Here is an 18,744-nt window from a genome sequence, read left to right as displayed (position 1 = left end):
AGGCATTTAGTATGAGTGACAAAAGTATTCTTTTCCTTAACTTTGAGAACATAGCCAAAGAGAACAAGAAGATAGGAAGTTAGCAGCTGTGTTACTTTGGACAACTTATTTAAGCTCTTGAGACAGTTTCAAAAACAATTTTCTTAGCTTTAACATGGTTTTTGTAATACAAGGTTTTGCAGGCTAAAGGAGATAAAATATGCAAAATACTTAGCATATAAGCACTTAACAAATATTCTTGGCTGGGTGCCGTGGCTCATGCCTACAATCGCAGCACTTTGGGAGGCCGAGGTGGGCAGATCACTTGAGCCCAAGAGTTCGAGACTAGCCTGGGCAATATGGCGAAACCCTGTCTCTACAAAAACAACAACAAAAAAATTAGCTGGGCATCGTGGCTCGCATATTATAGTCCCAGCTACTTGAAGGGCTGAGGTCGGAGGATTGCTTGAGCCTGTGAGGTCAAGGCTGCAGTGAGCTGTGTTCATGCCACTGCACTCTAGCCTAGGCAACAAAGTGAGACTTGTCTCAAAAAATAATAAATAAATAAAAATATTCTTTTATCTGAGATTAATAGGAACTTGAAATGGTAAAGTTGTTGGAGATATGTTTTTTTGTGCTAATGAATTATTGGAAGCATAATGTCAGAAATGAAAAAAAATTCTGCTTTACATCTGATGTCATCCAGTGAACATACACACCACGTTGACTCTGTCTCAAAAGGTGTTAATACATGATAATTGCACAAAAGCTTAATTTTTGTCTTGAAAGACTATTATCTACCATTTCATTTCTATAGAAAGATTATAGAAATTTTTATTGGGTTCCACTTTAAATTTTTATATCTGAGACATTACCTATTTGGCTTGTAAGTTACTTTTGTCTTCTTACCTTTAAGTTAGAATTATTGTCTTGGAAAATTCCTAGCATAATTTCTAAAGCACTATCAAAAGATAGGCTCTTAGTTCAAACTGGGAATGAACTATGGCATGCAATATAGAATTACTTCTTGATCGGCCGGGCGTGGTGGCTCACGCTTGTAATCCCAGCACTTTGGGAGGCCGAGGCGGGCGGATCACGAGGTCAGGAGATTGAGACCACGGTGAAACCCCGTCTCTACTAAAAATACAAAAAAAATTAGCCGGGCGTGGTGGCGGATGCCTGTAGTCCCAGCTACTCGGAGAGGCTGAGGCAGGAGAATGGCGTGAACCCAGGAGGCGGAGTTTGCAGTGAGCCGAGATTGCACCACTGCACTCCAGCCTGGGCGACAGAGCGAGACTCCGTCTCAAAAAAAAAAAAAAAAAAAAAAAGAATTACTTCTTGATCATTTTTAAGTGTTTATAAATTAGAAGTAAAATAGTAAGTCTTCTAAGCAGTGATTTTGATCAGGTACAGTGGCTCACCAGCACTTTAGGAGGTCTAGGAAGGAGGATCTCTTGAGCCCAGGAGCTCAAGACCAGCCTGGGCAGCATAACGAGACACTTTTTTGTCTCCACAAAAAAAAATTTTAAAAATTATCCAGGTGTGGTGGTACACCTGTAGTCCCACCTCCTACTTGGGAGCCTGAGGAGGATTGCTGGAGCCCAGGTTGAGTCCACAATGTTTGCTCCACTGCACTCCAGCCTGGGCAACAGAGCAGGACCCTGTTTCAAAAAAAAAAAAAAAAGAAGATTAAAAGAACAATTTCTGACTGGGCGCAGTGGCTCATGCCTGTAATCCCTGCACTTTGGGAGGCCGGGTCACCTGATGTGGATCACCTGAGGTCAGGAGTTCGAGACCAGCCTAGCCAACATGATGAAACCCCATTTCTATTAAAAATACAAAAAATTAGCCAGGCGTGGTGGCAGGTGTCTGTAATCCCAGCTACTCGGGAGGCTGAGGCAGGAGATTTGCTTGAACCAGTGAGGTGGAGGTTACAGTGAGCCCAGATCACGCCACTGCACTCCAGCCTGGGCAACAGACTGAGACTCCGCCTCAAGACAAACAAACAAACAAACAGAATGTCTGCATAGAGTAGCATTTCTTAATTTTTTTTTTTTTCTTTTTGAGACGGAGTTTTGTTCTTGTTGCCCAGGCTAGAGTGCAACGACACAATCTCGGCTTGCTGCAACCTCCACTTCCCGGGTTCAAGCGATTCTCCTGCCTTAGCCTCCTGAATAGCTGGGATTACAGGCATGTGCCACCATGCCCAGCTAATTTTGTATTTTTATAGAAATGAGGTTTCTCCATGTTTGTCAGGCTGATCTCGAACTCCTGACCTTAGGTGATCCGCCTGCCTTGGCCTCCCAAAGTGCTGGGATTACAGGCGCCTGCCACCATGCCTGGCTGCATTTCTTAATTTTTTAAGATCATAGTTGTGGCCGGGTGCGGTGGCTCACGCCTGGAATCCCAGCACTTTGGGAGGCTGAGGCGGCTGGATCACGAGGTCAGAAGATCGAGACCATCCTGGGTAACACAGTGAAACCGTCTCTACTAAAAATACAAAAAATTAGCCGGGTGTGGCTAATAGTCTACGTGCCTGTAGTCCCAGCTACTCGGGGGGCAGAGCCTGCAGTGAGCCAAGATCGTGCCACTGCACTCCAGCCTGGGTGACAGAGCGAGACTCTGCCTCAAAAAAAAAAAGATCATAGTCTTGAGATTCCTGGGAACATACAATTTTTTAAAATAAATCTTCAAAGGGTTCATGAACTTTTTAAAGACTGTTCATGGGCTGGGCGCGGTGGTTCACGCCTGTAATCCCAACACTTTGGGAGGTCGAGGTGCACAGATCACCCGAGGTCGGGTGTTTGAGACCAGCCAGACCAACATGGAGAAACCCCGTCTCTACCAAAAATACAAAAATCAGCCAGGCGTGGTGGCACACGTCTGTAATCCCAGCTGCTCACGAGGCTGAGGCAGGAGAATCGCTTGAACCCGTGGGGCGGAGGTTGCAGTGAGTTGAGATCGTGCCATTGCACTCTAGCCTGGGCGACAGATCGAGACTCCATCTCAAAAAAAAGAAAAAAAACCCTACATTTGGGTCTGTTGTCAGCATACATTTACTGACTGCATGTATGTACAAGGCATTTTATGAACTATTACCCCTATAAGAGCACCATGAAATTTTTTGGTGATTACATGTAAACACCATACAATTAGAAATTGCATTTTTTGGTGTATATTTTTCTAGTCATAAGTAGTAGATTTTTTCTTAGCTGATAAATGTCTTAATTCTAGCCATGATCTGGTTTGCCATTTTTTCTATAGTGGTCATTTTTCCCTTTAGATCTAAAGTTAGATCTATATGTTAATAAATTGGCTTTTAGGTGTTGTTTACAAATTATTTCTGTCTTAAAATACACAAGGCTTTAGGAATATCTTACATAGAAGCAGTAAAAATATATATTTCATGAAGCATTAAGTAAAAGCAACATTTTTTTCTTTCACTGTGTTAAATAGCACCAGTAACTCCAGATAGTGGTTATTCATCAGCCCACGCGGAGGCCACCTATGAAGAAGACTGGGAAGTATTTGACCCGTGAGTTGCTTTTTTCTCTTTTCTTCTTTCCTTTTTGTGGCATGATGAAAGTACGTTATATATGTGGATTGGTGGCTAAATAGTACATTGGCAAGATATGTGACCTGTAGGTATTGAAACTTTTACTGGGCCTGGGTGCAGTGGCTCATCCTAGCACTTTGAGAGACCCAGGCAGGCAGATTGTTTGAACCTGGAGTTCAGGACCAACCTGGGCAACATGGCAAAACCTCGTCACTATAAAAAATACAAAAATTGGCCGGACACGGTGGCACACGCCTGTAGTCCCAGCTATTAGGGAAGGTGAGGTGGGAGGATCACTTGAGCCCAGGAGGCAGAGGTTATAGTGACCTGTGATAGAGTGAGACTGTCTCAAAAACAAACAAACAGAAACAGCTGTTACTATTTTACAGAGATACTAATTTGTATATATTTTCACTTTTATTAACATGTTTTATAAGTTTTGTTTTCTGGGTTAACTGCTTTATAGATTTTTAAATGGGTTGAGCTTAGTAATGTTTTATATTTATAAAAAGTAAAATGTTGAAATTTTCTTAAAATCTGATTTATAGCTATTATTTCATCAAACACGTCCCGCCACTGACAGAAGAACAACTAAATAGGAAACCTGCTCTCCCGTTGAAAACAAGAAGCACACCGGAATTCTCCCTAGTTTTAGACTTGGTAAGTATATTATCTGTAGAGATAGAATAAAGGGGTGAAATTCTTTTTTAGAATCATGCCTATGTTAGCTTTCCCCTTTTTTTGTCAGGATCATGTTTTCCTGAAGGACCAAATATAATTTGGGTCAACTTAATTAACCATATGCAAGACCGTAACCCTGCTCTTATTCTTATTTTTACATATATATTATACCAATACACTTTTTATTAATAGTCTCAAAAGCACAATTTCTTATTTTTTTGAGATGGAGTCTCGCTCTGTCGCCCGGGCTGGAGTGCAGTGGTGTGATCTCAGCTCACTGCAAGCTCCACCTCCCAGGTTTACGCCATTCTCCTGCCTCAGCCTCCCGATTAGCTGGGACTACCCGTGCCTGCCACCATGCCCGGCTAATTTTTTGTTTTGTATTTTTAGTAGAGACAGGGTTTCACCGTGTTAGCCAAGATGGTCTCGACCTCCTGACCTCATGATCTGCCCGCCTCGGCCTCCCAAAGTGTTGGGATTACAGGCGTGAGCCACTGCGCCCGGCCCCAGTATGATGTCTTGATGTGATTTTAAAATTTGTATTTTAGGGACTGGGTGTGGTAGCTCATGCCTGTAATACTAGAACTTTGGGAGACCGAACTTTGGGCGGATCACTTGAAGCCAGGAGTTTGAGGCCAGCCTGACCAACATGGCAAAACCCATTCTCTATTAAAAATTCAAAAATTAGCTGGGCATGGTGATACATACCTGTAATCTCAGCTACTCAGGAGGCTGAGGCACAAGAATCACTAGAACCCAGGAGACGGAGGTTGCAGTGAGGTGAGATCATGTCACTGCGCTCCAGCCTGGGCAACAGGGCAAGATTCTGTCTCGGAAAAAAAATGATATTTTAGGGTACCAGAAAACTTTGAAAACAATTATCTCCTATCATTTGCTAACCAAATTTAATATATAGTCACATTTCCCCTCTGCCTCTTGATTTCTTATTAATTTTGTATTTTTAAAATCTGTTTACTTTTTTTAAGGGTAGTAAAGTGAAGCACTGGGATTGAGGAAGGAACTAATTTCTTGATATTAGTAAAAAATGTATCTCATGTCATACTGGAAATATTTTATTATTAAGCATTTGTTACTGGTACCCTATAATTGGAGATGTGGTTTAGCTCTCATAGAAAATTTATCTTAGCCAGGCACAGTGGCTCATGCCTGTAATTCCAGCACTTTGGGAGGCTCCATTCAGCCCAGGAATTCGAGACCAGCCCAGACAACATAGTGAGACCCATGTCTCTACAAAAAATGAATGAGCCTGGTGTTGCAAGCCTGTAGTCCCAGCTACTCGGGAGGCCAAGACAGGAGGATCCCTTGAGGCCAGGAGTTTGAGGCGGCAGTGAGCTACAATTGTGCCACTGCATTGCAGTCTGGGCAACAAAGTGAGATCTCATTTCAATTTTAAAAGGAAGGAAAGAAAATTTATCTAGGTCAGGCACAGTGGCTCACACTTGTAATCCCAGCACTTTGGGAGGCCAAGGCGGGTGGATACTTGAGTCCAGGAGTTTGAGACCAGCCTGATCAATATAGTGAAACCCCATCTCCACTAAAAATACAAAAATTAGCTGGGCGTGGTGGTGCGTGCCTATAATCTCAGCTGCTTGGGAGGCTGAGGCAGGAGAATCACTTGATCCCGGGAAGCAGAGGTTGCAGTGAACCTAGATCATCTGATGTTGAGTAAAATTGCATGAAACATAATTTGTGAGATACTAAAACATCTACTTAAAGTAAGATGCTTTATAAAAAGTTGGAGGATAAGGAGTTACATGAACAGAATATATATTTTTAATAATTAGATTCTACACTTAACATTTGCTAATTGTAAAAAAGTAGCATGCATGTGGGTTTAACTGAAAGTTGGCAACTGCAGAACTCAGAGCCTTGTTTCTCAAACTTGAGCATGTGTCAGAATCTGAAGGGCTTCTAAAAACAGACATTGTTGCCAGGCACGGTGGCTCACTTCTATAATCCCAGCACTTTGGGAGGCGGAGGCATGTTCCTGAGGTCAGGAGTTCGAGACCAGCCTGACCAACACGGTGAAACCCTGTCTCTACTAAAAATACAAAAATTAGCCAGGTGTGATTGCTGGCGCCTGTAATCCCAGCTACTCAGGAGGCTGAGGCAGGAGAATCGTTTGAACCCAGGAGGCGGAGGTTGCAGTGAGCTGAGATCGCACCACTGCACTGTAGCCTGGGCAACAGAACGAGACTCTGTCTCAAAAAAATAAAATAAAATAAACACAGGGATTGCTGAGACCCATCCCCTCCCCTGAGTTTCTGATCATCAGAAGTGAGGTTAACATTTGCATTTCTAACTAGTTCTCAAATGATGTTTATTCTGCTTGCTGGTCCAGGAGCTACACCTGAGAACTAGTGACTTTAGAAACTCCTATCCCAAATTGCTGTGCCACATATAGTAATATATTATAAATGTAAAAATCAACATATGAATGGGTGCTTCAGTGTTTTGGTGATTAAGGATAAAATTATCCTTTGAAGTTTCTTTTACTATCTTGTTTCATTCAATATATGTTTTTTATTTTAAGGATGAAACACTAGTGCATTGTAGTCTAAATGAGCTAGAAGATGCAGCACTTACTTTTCCAGTCCTTTTCCAAGATGTCATTTATCAGGTAATTAAAAATTTTTTGATGATTTTTGGCCTGATAGTTAACATTGTGATAAAAGAAATCTTTTGTATTTTTGTGTGTGTGTATGTGACATTAAATGTGTTTTTCTGTAGAAGTATAATGGATTTCATCAACATCTTAATGATTTATTAACAAAATTAGCATCATGCTAGATATTACATAAAACAACATTAATTTGTTACTCCAAAAATGCCAACTTTCTTACCTTGAGATCTCAGCTAGTTTCATAATCTGTTTGCCAGCAGGTGGAGGCAGGAGCACTGACATCATAGATATTCAAGAGGAACTTGCCAGGTTAACTCCTGGTGTTTTTTTGTTTTCCAAAAGTCCAATTAATACAAAGAAAACTCATTCCTTGTTGATCATTTTATTTCCTATAGTAGTAATGTGGTCTGTGAAAATTACACTTTAGTACATCTCTTTTATAATTAATCTCAGAATTCCAGGACACTCTTCTAGTTATTATTTTACTTAAGGCATTTTAGTTTAAGCATTTCTCTCTCATCTGTGCTGATGGACAGGTAACAGTGCAAAACACAAGTATCATTAACATTTCATTGTCAATTATGTGTGCTGGCCATAGTTTTTACTTTATGTTTAAAGTTTTTCCATTATTATAAGATTGAGTTAATAATATAAGTGAATACACTTTGAAAATTGCAAAGTGCCTTTCTGTTTTGGAGGTTGTTATTTAACTGGCATTATTTGCATTATATAATAGTTGTTGAAAGATTGGGGATCGAAAAGTTTGTTGTCTATCAAGACGGAGCCAGCCTAAAGATTAACTTAGTAAAGTCACAGAGCGCTTGCCATGTGGATGATGAAAATGTGTTTGGTTGTTTATGTGCTCTTAAAGGCAGTTAGAATGTGGTTATAGTTTTTTTGGCAGATAATAGTTGATGTCTCACAGAAACCGTGAAATTTAAGAATTAAATAGAAGTTTGTGGTTCATGGCTACTTTAACCTACTTTGTCTAGTAATGAGTTGTAAGAGGATTTATTTTAGTTGTCAGTTCTAGTTTTAACCTAGGGTAGGTATTATAGCTGTGGCAATAAATATTTGAATACTGAATTGACTTTTTATGTAAGCTGATTTTAGTCCTGATATATAATCAGGGGGTCCACAAAATGTACATAAAATTCAAAGATTTAAAGATTTTTCTGTTCCCTTTCAAAACTGATGATTATTTGGTTTAAGGCAAATATTTTTCTTAAGACATTTTCTATCAAATTGGTTGTTCTTGTTTAGTGGACTTTAAGGACAGGAGTCCTTGTGGCAGATGTAAATAGTATAGTGATATCTTAGTTTTCTCTTTTAATAAGCTCGATAACCTTGTTGGGGTTTTTCTTTGTTTTTTGCTTTTGGGTTTTTTTCATGATTGCATTCGAAAAAAGTGGCTTTAAGGCTTTGAATTTGGAAAGGAAAGCTATTAATTGAAAAATATAGATAAATAGTGATTTTGAGATGACTTCTTAAGCTTCTAGGTTTGAAATTGAAATTTATTTCTTACAGATGGTTTTTGTTCTGTTTATGTAATTTTTAGTAGTGAAATAAGAAACTTAAGTAGATAAATTTGATTCTTCCCTTTCATGAGCGTTTCTCTTCAGTATGATCATAAAATTGAATTTTTTTCTTACTGCTTCTACCATTTCTGCTTTAACTCTCTTTTTAAAGTTCTTATTATTTCACGTGGATCTGGATAGTTGTCTTATTTTGAATAAAAAGCTTCTAGCAGCATATATGACTAATTCAAATACTATATATATGTACTGCATCTACCTCTGTGGAATTCAAAGAACTATTTTTTCTTATATATTCTGAGTTACACTTTCCGAAACTGAAAAATAAATGATCTAGCCTAAATGAGAGCACAGAGCAGGTAGTTTGAACTTTATAAGCTATAGAGATGATTGCATTTTAATATGATTTAGTTACCATATCACAGACAGAGTTTAGTTACTTTTTAGTAAATTTTTAGAGGATATCCGTAGTTAATATTGGGTTCATTCCCTTGGATTTCTTGTTTTGGCATAGCCATTCTGTCTTTTAAAAAATAAATGAAGAAATCTTTGGGTTAGGGTTCCCCCAGTTTTCAGACCAGCAAGCTCCCTTTAAACAGGGAATGATGTCTTTTAAACTTTCAGTGGTGTTGTCTCCATCTACTGGCAAAGAAGAAATATACACAAGGGTCTGAGATGATCTAAGAGATATTGGAGAAACCACATTATTAGGTAAGATGTAACTTAAATATTTAACCACTATACTATGATGTGGCCCACTTAAAGGTAGAAATCTGTAAAGTACTGCATATACTCTTATTTTTAAAAAAATTTATTGAGGCGAAATTTACATGACAAAATTAACCATTTTTAAATGAACAATTCCATAGCGTGTATCTGTATATTCTTGAATGTTAGTTTTATAGCATTTACATATATATGTATATATATTCTATATGTAAAGATCAAATTTTTCATCTGAAAGCCAGATGGAGTGTCTTCTTGGGACTTATTTTACGTTTTTTTCTTTGTGTGGTGAATTTGTTATGGTTGACTTATAACTAATTTTAATTCTACATGTTATTTCTGTTTCATTTCAAAATAATTTAATTGTATTATATATGTTTTAATAATTGTCTATATCAGGAGTTGGCAACCTTTTTCTATAAAGGGCCAGTTGTAAATATTTTAGGTTTTGTGGTCCCTGTCATGACTGCTTTTTGTGCTATTGCAGCATGAAAGTAGCCATGGACAATGCATAAATGAAAAAGCATGACTGTGTCCCAGTACAACTTTATATACAAAAATCAGTGGCAGGCTGCATTTGGCCAACTGGCCATAGTTTGCTGATTCCTGGTCTAATAATTATGAGAGTATATACAGTAAATTTACATATTCAAATTGTAAGTAGAAGTAAGTAATCAAATGTTCATCAAAATTCTTGTAAATGTATGTAGAAAATTTAAATTAGATCCACAGTAATCTGGTTGTGGGCCTTTAAAGTTTTTTTTAAATCAAAGTTTGAGGGAAATTTGAGGTGGCCACTACTCACATTTAAAGATTGCCTGACTTAATGATACGTACTCTTCTTTTGGGTAATATATAGGAATAAACTTGGTTAATGCAAGTCTTAGAATTTGTAAGCAGGTAGATTATTCTAAATTAGTACCTTGAGGTGTAATTTGAATTTCATTTCTCTAGAGGATTAAAAAAAAAACCTGAAAGATCCATCTCAAATTAAAATTTGATGTATGTTACTACTGACACTATGTGGACTAGACAGATTGTAGTTTGTATATGGAGAAAAAGTCATTTGAAAGAAGAACCGACTTGTTAAACGTGAGGAAATGGCACTCATATAGGCAAAATTAAGGCTTTTTGTTTGAACGGGTCTATTTTTCTTAAATTGGTTTTTTTTACATTGTTTTATAATCAGTTATTAAGAAAACATGTATTCATAAAATGGTACAAATGCATTTGATATCTGGAAAAACAAGTGCATGATCACTTTTATTGCACATGTTTAATCTTTATATTTAGCCTATATTGGCACTTTGTCAGGAAATCCATCTCGTGGTGTTACTCAGTTAAGAGGTCTCCACTGTATTTAGTTTCTGTTCCTGCAGATCCACCAATTCAAGACTCTAGGTCATCTCACTCCCTCTTCCATCCCGAAGATGACTTCTATCCACAAGCAGGAGTGAATCAAAAGACATTTTTCACTTAGCTCTTGAGCTGAACCACCTCCTCAATGACCTTCCTCTGTCTCCATCAAGAACTGGAGCTCAGTTTTTTGAAGATGTAATAGAACTACTCAGCCCAAATGTGGCTGATTGAAGACAAAAAGAAGATACCTCATATGTTTCACCACAGTGCAGCCAAACGTAACTGTGTTGTCCAACTCCTCATTCTGTAAAGCTTGGCAGGGGCATCTGATTTTTGACTCTGTTCACCAATAAGACTTTAGCCAGTCAGTGGCTTTCTGAAGATCAGTAAAATCAACAAACTTTGGGTCAGCTGTCCAGAAATCAGATTGTGGTAAGCACTCAAGGACAGATAGGATCCCTGTAGGGAGCTACTTGTAAAAGATGCTTTGTTTTATTAGTAGAGGTTGCTTTTATGGGAAAAGTTGGGGGAAGAGGTGGATGGGGAAGGCCATGGTTAGCAAAGCTTACCCGCGTCCCCATTCTTTCAGTTTTCTTGGGAATCTTACAGCTTAGGATAATTTTCATATCACAGACAAGAGAAGTAGAACCAGGTGCAGTGGCTCATGCCTGTAATCCCAGCACTTTGGGAGGCCAAGATGGGCAGATCACCTGAGGTCAGGAGTTCAGGACCACCCTGGCCAACATGGCAAAACCCTATCTCCACAAAAAATAAAAAAAATTAGCCGGGCGTGGTGGCGGGCACCTGTAATCCCAGCTACTCAGGAGGCTGAGGCAGGAAAATCACTTGAACCCAGGTGGCGGAGGTTGCAGTGAGCCGAGATTGTGCCACTGCACTCCAGCCTGGGTGACAAAGCGAGTCTCCATCTCAAAAAAGAAAAGAAAAGAAAGAACAAGAGAAGTAGAGGGTCAGTTGCTTCTGTCTCCTCTTTACAGTCTTTTCTAGAAGAGTCAGCTTTATTTTTGCTTCATGAAGGAAAGAAACCAATCATTTAAATTTATAATTTTGTAGTAAATGCCTAATTTTTTTCTCAAGTTCTGGCTTAAATTGATACTAACCAACATGCACATTGTTCTTGAGATTCATAAACCATATTTTTGTTCTACAAAAGTAGCCTTAAAAAAAAAATCTTTTGAGGCCAGGGACAGTGGCTTGCTTGTAATCCTTGCACTGGGAGGCTGAAGTGAGAGGAATGCTTGAGCCTGGGAGTTTGAGACCAGCCTTGGCAAGATAGTGAGAGATCCTGTCCCTACAAAAAAAAAAAAAAAAATTAGCCGGGCATGGTGGGGAGCGCCTATAGTCCCAGCTACTCGGTAGGCTGAGGCAGGAGGATTGCTTGAGCCAGGAGGCTGAGAAACAGACAACCATTTCAGGGTCATAGTTGCATAGTATGGAGGATAAAACTAATATTTTAGCTTGTAGGGAATAATAATTCAATAATTAATTATAGATGAATATTAAAAATACTACTTTAGAATAATTTTAAAGGCACTTTCCCATCCTTATTAGTAAGTTTAGTTATTGGTACTAATTTTTTCATCATAATTATTCATTATTAATTGGCTAAAAAAGGAAAAGATACAAATGAAACCAATAGTTCTCTACTTCTTAAAAATATGGAAAATATATTTCATGGGGATTCTTTGTCTAAAATGTATCTTTTAAAATTAGGAGCAATTCGTTAAAATAAAATACAGGCCGGGTATGGTGGCTCATGCCTGTAATGATAGCACTTTGGGAGCCCTAGGTGGGTGGATGGCTTGAGCTCAGGAGTTCAAGACCAGCCTGGGCAATGTAGTGAGACCTTGTCTCTACAAAAAATGCGAAAATAGGTGGCACACACCTCTAGTCCCAGCTACTTGGGAAGCAGAGGTGGGAAGATCACCTGAACCCCGGGAGCTTCAGGCCCTAGTGAGCTGTGAACATGCCACTGCACTCCACCCTGGGTGACAGAGAGCCAGTCTCAGAAAAAAAAAGAAGAAGGAGAAAAAACATACGGGCCAGCTGTGGTGGCTCACACCTGTAATCCCAACACTTTGGGAGGCTGAGGCAGGTGGATCACCTGAGGTCAGAGAGTTCGAGACCAGCCTAAACAACATGGTGAAACCCCTGTCTGTACTAAAAAAAAAAAGATTAGCTGGGCGTGGTGGCAGGTGCCTGTAATCCCAGCTACTTGGGAGGCTTAGGCAGGAGAGTTGCTTGAACCCAGGAGGCAGAGGTTGCAGTGAGCCGAAATCGCACCATTGCACTCTAGCCTGGGCAACAGAGTGAGACTCTGTCTCAAAAAAAAAAAAAAAAAGAAAGAAAGAAAAGAAAAGAAAAGAAAAGAAAACATACTATGTGGAAAGTTCTTATTTAATGGCTATAAATTTAGAAGGCATGACAGTTGATTACATTAAATTGGAGGCTTCATTTCCTTTGAAGTTTAGAGTTTGAGTTTAAAGGTAACATTTTTGTTTTACTAAACTGGCCATTGTTTTGACTAAACTTTTATTAATGTAAATACATCAAGTTTTTTAATATATGCAAATATATGTACATACAATATAATGGCCAATTTTTCCCTGATGAAAATTTTGCTTCATTGGTAACTTTTTTTTTTTTTTTTTTTTTTAGACAGAGTCTCAATCTGTTGCCCAGGCTGGAGTGCAATGGTGCTATCTTGGCTCACCACAATCTCTGCCTCCCGGGTTCAAGAAATTCTCCTGCCTCAGCCTCCCGAATAACTAGGATTATAGGCACGTGCTACTGAGGCCAGCTAATTTTTCTATTTTTAGTAGAGATGGGGTTTCACCCTGTTGGCCAGGCTGGTCTTGAACTCCTCACCTCAAGTGATCTGCCCACCTCGGCCTCCCAAAATGCTGGGATTACAGCCATTAGCCACGATGCCCAGCCCCATTGGTAACTTTTAATATAAATCATATAAATCACGTATATGAATACATTAAGCTTTATTTTATCCTACTTTGACTTTTTTTTTTGGAGGCATGGTGTCGCTGTGTCACCCAGTCTGGAATGCATTGACACAATCTCCGCTCACTATAGCCTCTATCTTCCCGGCTCAAACCGTCTTCTCACCTCAGCCTCCCAAATAGTAGCTGGGACTACAGGAATGTGCCACCATGCCCTTTTTTGTATTTTTTTGTAGAGACGGAGTTTCTCTGTGTTGCCCAGGCTGGTCTCAAACTCCTGGGCTCAAGCAATCTACCCACTTCAGACTCCCAAAGTGCTGGGATTACAGATGTGAGCCACCATGCCCTGCCTGTACTCTTTAAAAAATTTCTTTTCAGGTTGATTTCTGTTTGACTAAGGTTTTGCAGGAACTTTTTTCTTTCTTTCTTTTTTTGAGACAGAGTCTCACTCTGTCGCCCAGGCTGGAGTGCAGTGGCGCAATCTTGGCTCACCGCCAGCTCCACCTCCCGGGTTCACGCCTTTCTCCTGCCTCAGCCTCCTGTGTAGCTGGGACTACAGGCGCCTGCCACCGCGCCCGGCTAATTTTTTCGTATTTTTAGTAGAGACAGGGTTTCACCGTGTAAGCCAGAATGGTCTCGATCTCCTGACCTCGTGATCCGCCCACCTCGGCCCCCCAAAGTGCTGGGATTACAGGTGTGAGCCACCGCGCCTGGCTTTTTTTTTTTTTTTTTTTTTTAAATAAGACTAAGTCTTGCTGCTCTGTCATCCAGGCTAGAGTATGGTGGCGCCATCTCAGCTCACTGCAACCTCCACCTCCTGGGTTCAAGCAATTCTCCTGCCTCAGCCTCCCGAGTAGCTGGGATTACAGGCACGGGCCACCACATTGGCCAATTTTTGTATTTTTAGTAGAGATGGGGTTTCACCATGTTGGCCAGGCTGGTCACGAACTCCTGACCTCAACTGATCTGCCCACCTTGGCCTCCCAAAGTGCTGGGATTGTAGGCGTGAGCCACTGCGCCCAGCCACAGAAGCTTTTAATTTAGGGATTTTTTGTTGTTTTGTTTTTATTTTTATTGGTTTTAGTGTTTACCTATTCATCCCAAATTTATCCACCTACAAATACTACCCCCAGCATCTGTCTGCCTCTTATTGGAATTTTTGTGAAGCAAAAGATGACTACTGTAAAATCACTCGGTGGGTTATGAAATTGAGACCACTCTAGGGCCTACCTGAGCAATCCTTTTGCTTTAGAGAAGGTTTGGGTTTTATCTTTAAGCTCTGATATTGATGCTAAGAACATGTTAACTAAATTAAACAGTTTACTGAAACAGCTTGTTATCTCCCTCTTCCAAAAGTATAGATTGTGGCTGTAGGGCTTTCTCTTTGGAATTGAGGTTGCCCAGTTCTGCCCAATAGAATCATACTCACTCCAGCTCTTCTTGTGACTGATTACTTTTAAACAATGAGATAGATAATAATAGCTAATAGCTATTGGCACTTTGAATGTACCAGACAGTGTTCTAGGTACTTTACATGTATTAACTTATTTAATCTTCACAACTACCTTATGATGTAGATATTGTTGTTATATCCTATATTTTGTAGATAGGGAAACTGAGGTATACAGAAGAGTTAAAAAATTGGTACAGCCACTTGTACACTTGTGGTATCTACTGATGGTAAGATTTTTTCAGTTAATTGTAGCATCTCATTCTTTCTGTTCTTTTTTTTTTTTTTTTGGAGACGGTCTCATTCTGCCACCCAGGCTGGAGTACAGTGACATGATCACATCTCACTGCAGCCTCAACCTCCTGGGTTCAAGCAATTCTCCTGCCTCAGCCCCCTGAGTAGCTAGGACTATGGGCGAGTGCCACCACGCCTGGCTAATTTTTGTATTTTTTTGTAGAGACATGGTTTCGCCATGTTGCCCAGGCTAGTCTGAAAACTCCTGGGCTCAAGTGATCTGTTCACCTTGGCCTCCCAAAATGGATTATAGGCATTGAGCCACCATACCTGGCTGCATCTCGTTCTTTATATTCCTCAACTTTGTTGATTTTCTACTGTTTTAATTCTTCTTAATTAAGTAAGAAATAGCACCTACCAGTCATCTTTTTGATTAAAAGAAAACAGATGTCATACTCTAAAGTGGGTGATTCCTTGGATTCATCATTTTTTAAAACCTATTGCTACAGTGTAGCAATAGGTTGGAAGGATGTCGTGGAAAAAGTTTCAAAGATGTTCCTTTTTGAAAGTTATGGTCTGCCGGGCGCTGTGGCTAGCCCCTGTAATCCCAGCACTTTGGGAGGCTGAGGCGGGTGGATCATGAGGTCAGGAGTTCAAGAGCAGCCTGGCCGAGATGGTGAAACCCCCGTCTGTAATAAAAATACAAAAAAATTAATCAGGCATGGTGGCGGACCCCTGTCAGCCGAGCTATTGGGGAGGCTGAGGCAGAGAATTGCTTGAACCCAGGAGGTGGAGGTTGCAGTGAGCTGAAATTGCACCACTGCACTCCAGCCTGGGTGACAGAGTGAGACTCTGTCTCAAAAAATAAAAAAATAAAGTTATGGTCGTATTATCTGGGCCTAAAAATCATTTAGAAATGTTTTTCCTAAAAAGACTAACATGTAATTTTTTGGGGGGTCATACTATTGAAATTATCTGATATTAGATTAAGGTTTGATAAACTAATAAAAATTACTAAGTATATAACTTGAAATTATATAATTCGACGTGAGTTTTAATTTAGACAGACTTTACCACATAATATCTAGAATCAGTTTATAAGTGGATTATCATTTTAATGACTACCTTTTTATTTTTTATTTTTTTAATTTTTTTGAGACACAGTCTTGCTTAATCACCCGGGCTGGAGTGCAGTGGTGTGATCTCAGCTCAGTGCAACCTCCACCTTTCCTGTTCCAGTGATTGTCCCGCTTCAGCGGGACTACAGGCGTGCACCACCACCATGCGCAGCTAATTTTTTGTATTTTTAGTAGAGACGGAGTTTTCACCATGTTGGCCAGGCTGGTCTTGAACTCGTGACTTCAGGTGATCCGCCCGCCTTGGCCTCTCAAAGTGCTGAGATTACAGGCGTGACCTACCACGCCCAGCCAATGACTACTTTTTTAAAAATCCAGCTTTGTTAACTATTAATAGCCTTTCAGTACTATCTATATACAATTTTTATCTTAATACAAAAAAATAGACCATCAAGTATTACTCATATCAAGTAGTATTAGTGTAGTGGGTTTTTTGAAATTATATATATGGCTGGGCGCGGTGGCTCACGCCTGTAATCCCAGCACTTTGGGAGGCCAAGGCAGGCAGATCACATGCCTTGCCGACATGGCAAAACCCCGTCTCTACTAAAAATACAAAAATTAGCCAGTTGTGGTGGCATGCGCCTATAGCCCCAGCTACTTGGGAGGCTGATGCAGGAGAATCGCTTAAACCTGGGGGAGACGGAGGTTGCAGTGAGCTGAGACCACACCATTGCACTCCAGCCTGGGCAACAGAGCAAGACTCCATTTTAAAAAAAAAAAAAATTATATTCATTTTCTGTGTAAAATTTAAATTTTGGTAAAATCAGTTTACAACACCTCCCCCCCCCCGAGATGGAGTCTCACTCTGTTGCCCAGGCCGGAGTGCAGTAGCGCATCTTGGCTCACTGCAACCTCTGTCTCCTGGGTTCAAGCAATTCTCCGGTCTCAGCCTCCCCAGTAGCTGGGACTACAGGTGCATGCCACCACGTCCAGCCAATTTTTGTATATTTAGTAGTATATTTAGTAGAGACAGGGTTTCAACATGTTGGTCTGGCTGGTCTCAAACTCCTGACCTCAGGCGATCCACTCGTCTCGGCCTCCCAAAGTGCTGGGATTACAGGCGTGAGCCACCATGCCTGGCACCACAACACTCTTTTACAGATATTCTGATAGATTTTCATTTTAAAAGTTTTGCATAATGAACATGTTCATAAATCCGTATCTTCAAGTAGTAGTCAATTTTGAATAGTTTTTTAATGTAATTATTTCTTATTATGACTTTAGGCATTATTTTTAAACTTTTGACATTTTCCACAATATATTTGGTTTACTGAGAAAATATTAAAATTATTTGTACTATAAATAAAGTATTATCGATTTGAAGAAACATGTATACTAGACTGAAATGAAGCTTTTGGCCTTTGGGAGATTACATAATTTTGAAGAGTTGCAAGTTTCAAGAAGGTAAAATACTAAGTAGAGAAAGGTGTGGATTAAGGAAATGTAGAAAATGGGAAGTGGGCAGCTCAGGAAAGGAATCTTTGTATGAGAGTAAAATTAGAAGAAAAATGGAGTTAATGCTATTTGTAGAATAGATTTTAAAGCATTTGGATGCATGTCTATGTGTGCATTCTGTCTGTTTTTGTATCTCTGACCTAACATAATAAAGTAATGGTAGTCTCAAAAGTTAAGCTCGTTGTATTGTATGTACCTGACAGATGTTCTTTATTTGTTCTTACCAGACAGTACGTAGCGCTTCTTGACTTACATATTTCTGTTCACACTTACCTATATCCAAATGACTTAGATGCTGCTGGCCTTATATCTCATCTCTACTTCTGTTTCTGAGATTTTGCCTTTGCATCACATGGCACAACCCCATGTGGCCCTAACCCCAGCCTGGTACCTTTCTATGTTTCTTCCCACTTTCCTCCCTCATTCTCTGCCTGTGTCTTTTAATACTGAAATACCTTCTTGTTCACATGGTGAATGTGTTCTGAGGATAGAAACTATTACTTTCAACAATTACTCTTTCTATTCTCATAGTAAAGAAATACTCTAGCAATATGTTCCTTTATCTTCAGTGCCACCTTTTATCCCCAGTAAGCAAACACATTTTGAAAGCAATGTCAAATTTTAAGATGCATGTTATATTTAAGTATAGTTAAAGTAGTAGTATGCACAATGAAGTTATAGCTTTGACCTAATCTGGAAGTCACTGTATGAGAAGTTGGAAAATGTCACCTTTGAGCAATGTTCCACTTACTATGGCTGGAAAATATTGTTAACTCGACATATTCTTGTGCGGTGGAATTGTGTTGTGTTCAGAGGCAATAAATCTCAAAGAGGCTCTGCTTATCTTAGTTTACTGCAGGTTGAATATCCCTAATTCAGAAAAATGCAAAATCTGAAATGCCTCAAAATCTGAAATTTATCACCAGGTGTGGTGGCTGATGCCTGTAATACCAGCACCCTGGGAGGCCGAGGTGGGGAGATCACCTGAGTTTGAGAGTTTGAGACCAGCCTGGT

General features: G+C 39.8%; 1 protein-coding gene across 12 annotated transcripts in view; it reads left to right on the top strand.

Annotated features, from left to right (window-relative positions):
• Window positions 1–18,744, top strand: part of CTDSPL2 (CTD small phosphatase like 2) — a 126,659-nt gene that overhangs the window by 91,788 nt on the left and 16,127 nt on the right. For all 12 annotated transcript variants that reach the window (XM_058427865.1, XM_058427863.1, XM_032175470.2 and 9 more), the window contains 3 exons: window positions 3,436–3,514; window positions 4,084–4,195; window positions 6,771–6,857. In XM_058427865.1, the coding sequence (XP_058283848.1) occupies window positions 3,436–3,514; window positions 4,084–4,195; window positions 6,771–6,857 (278 nt within the window). The remainder of the gene's footprint in view (window positions 1–3,435; window positions 3,515–4,083; window positions 4,196–6,770; window positions 6,858–18,744) is intronic.

Source organism: Hylobates moloch, unplaced genomic scaffold, assembly GCF_009828535.3.
Source record: "Hylobates moloch isolate HMO894 unplaced genomic scaffold, HMol_V3 SCAFFOLD_14, whole genome shotgun sequence".
NCBI lineage: Eukaryota > Metazoa > Chordata > Mammalia > Primates > Hylobatidae > Hylobates > Hylobates moloch.
This window is presented reverse-complemented; position numbering and strand designations above follow the sequence as displayed.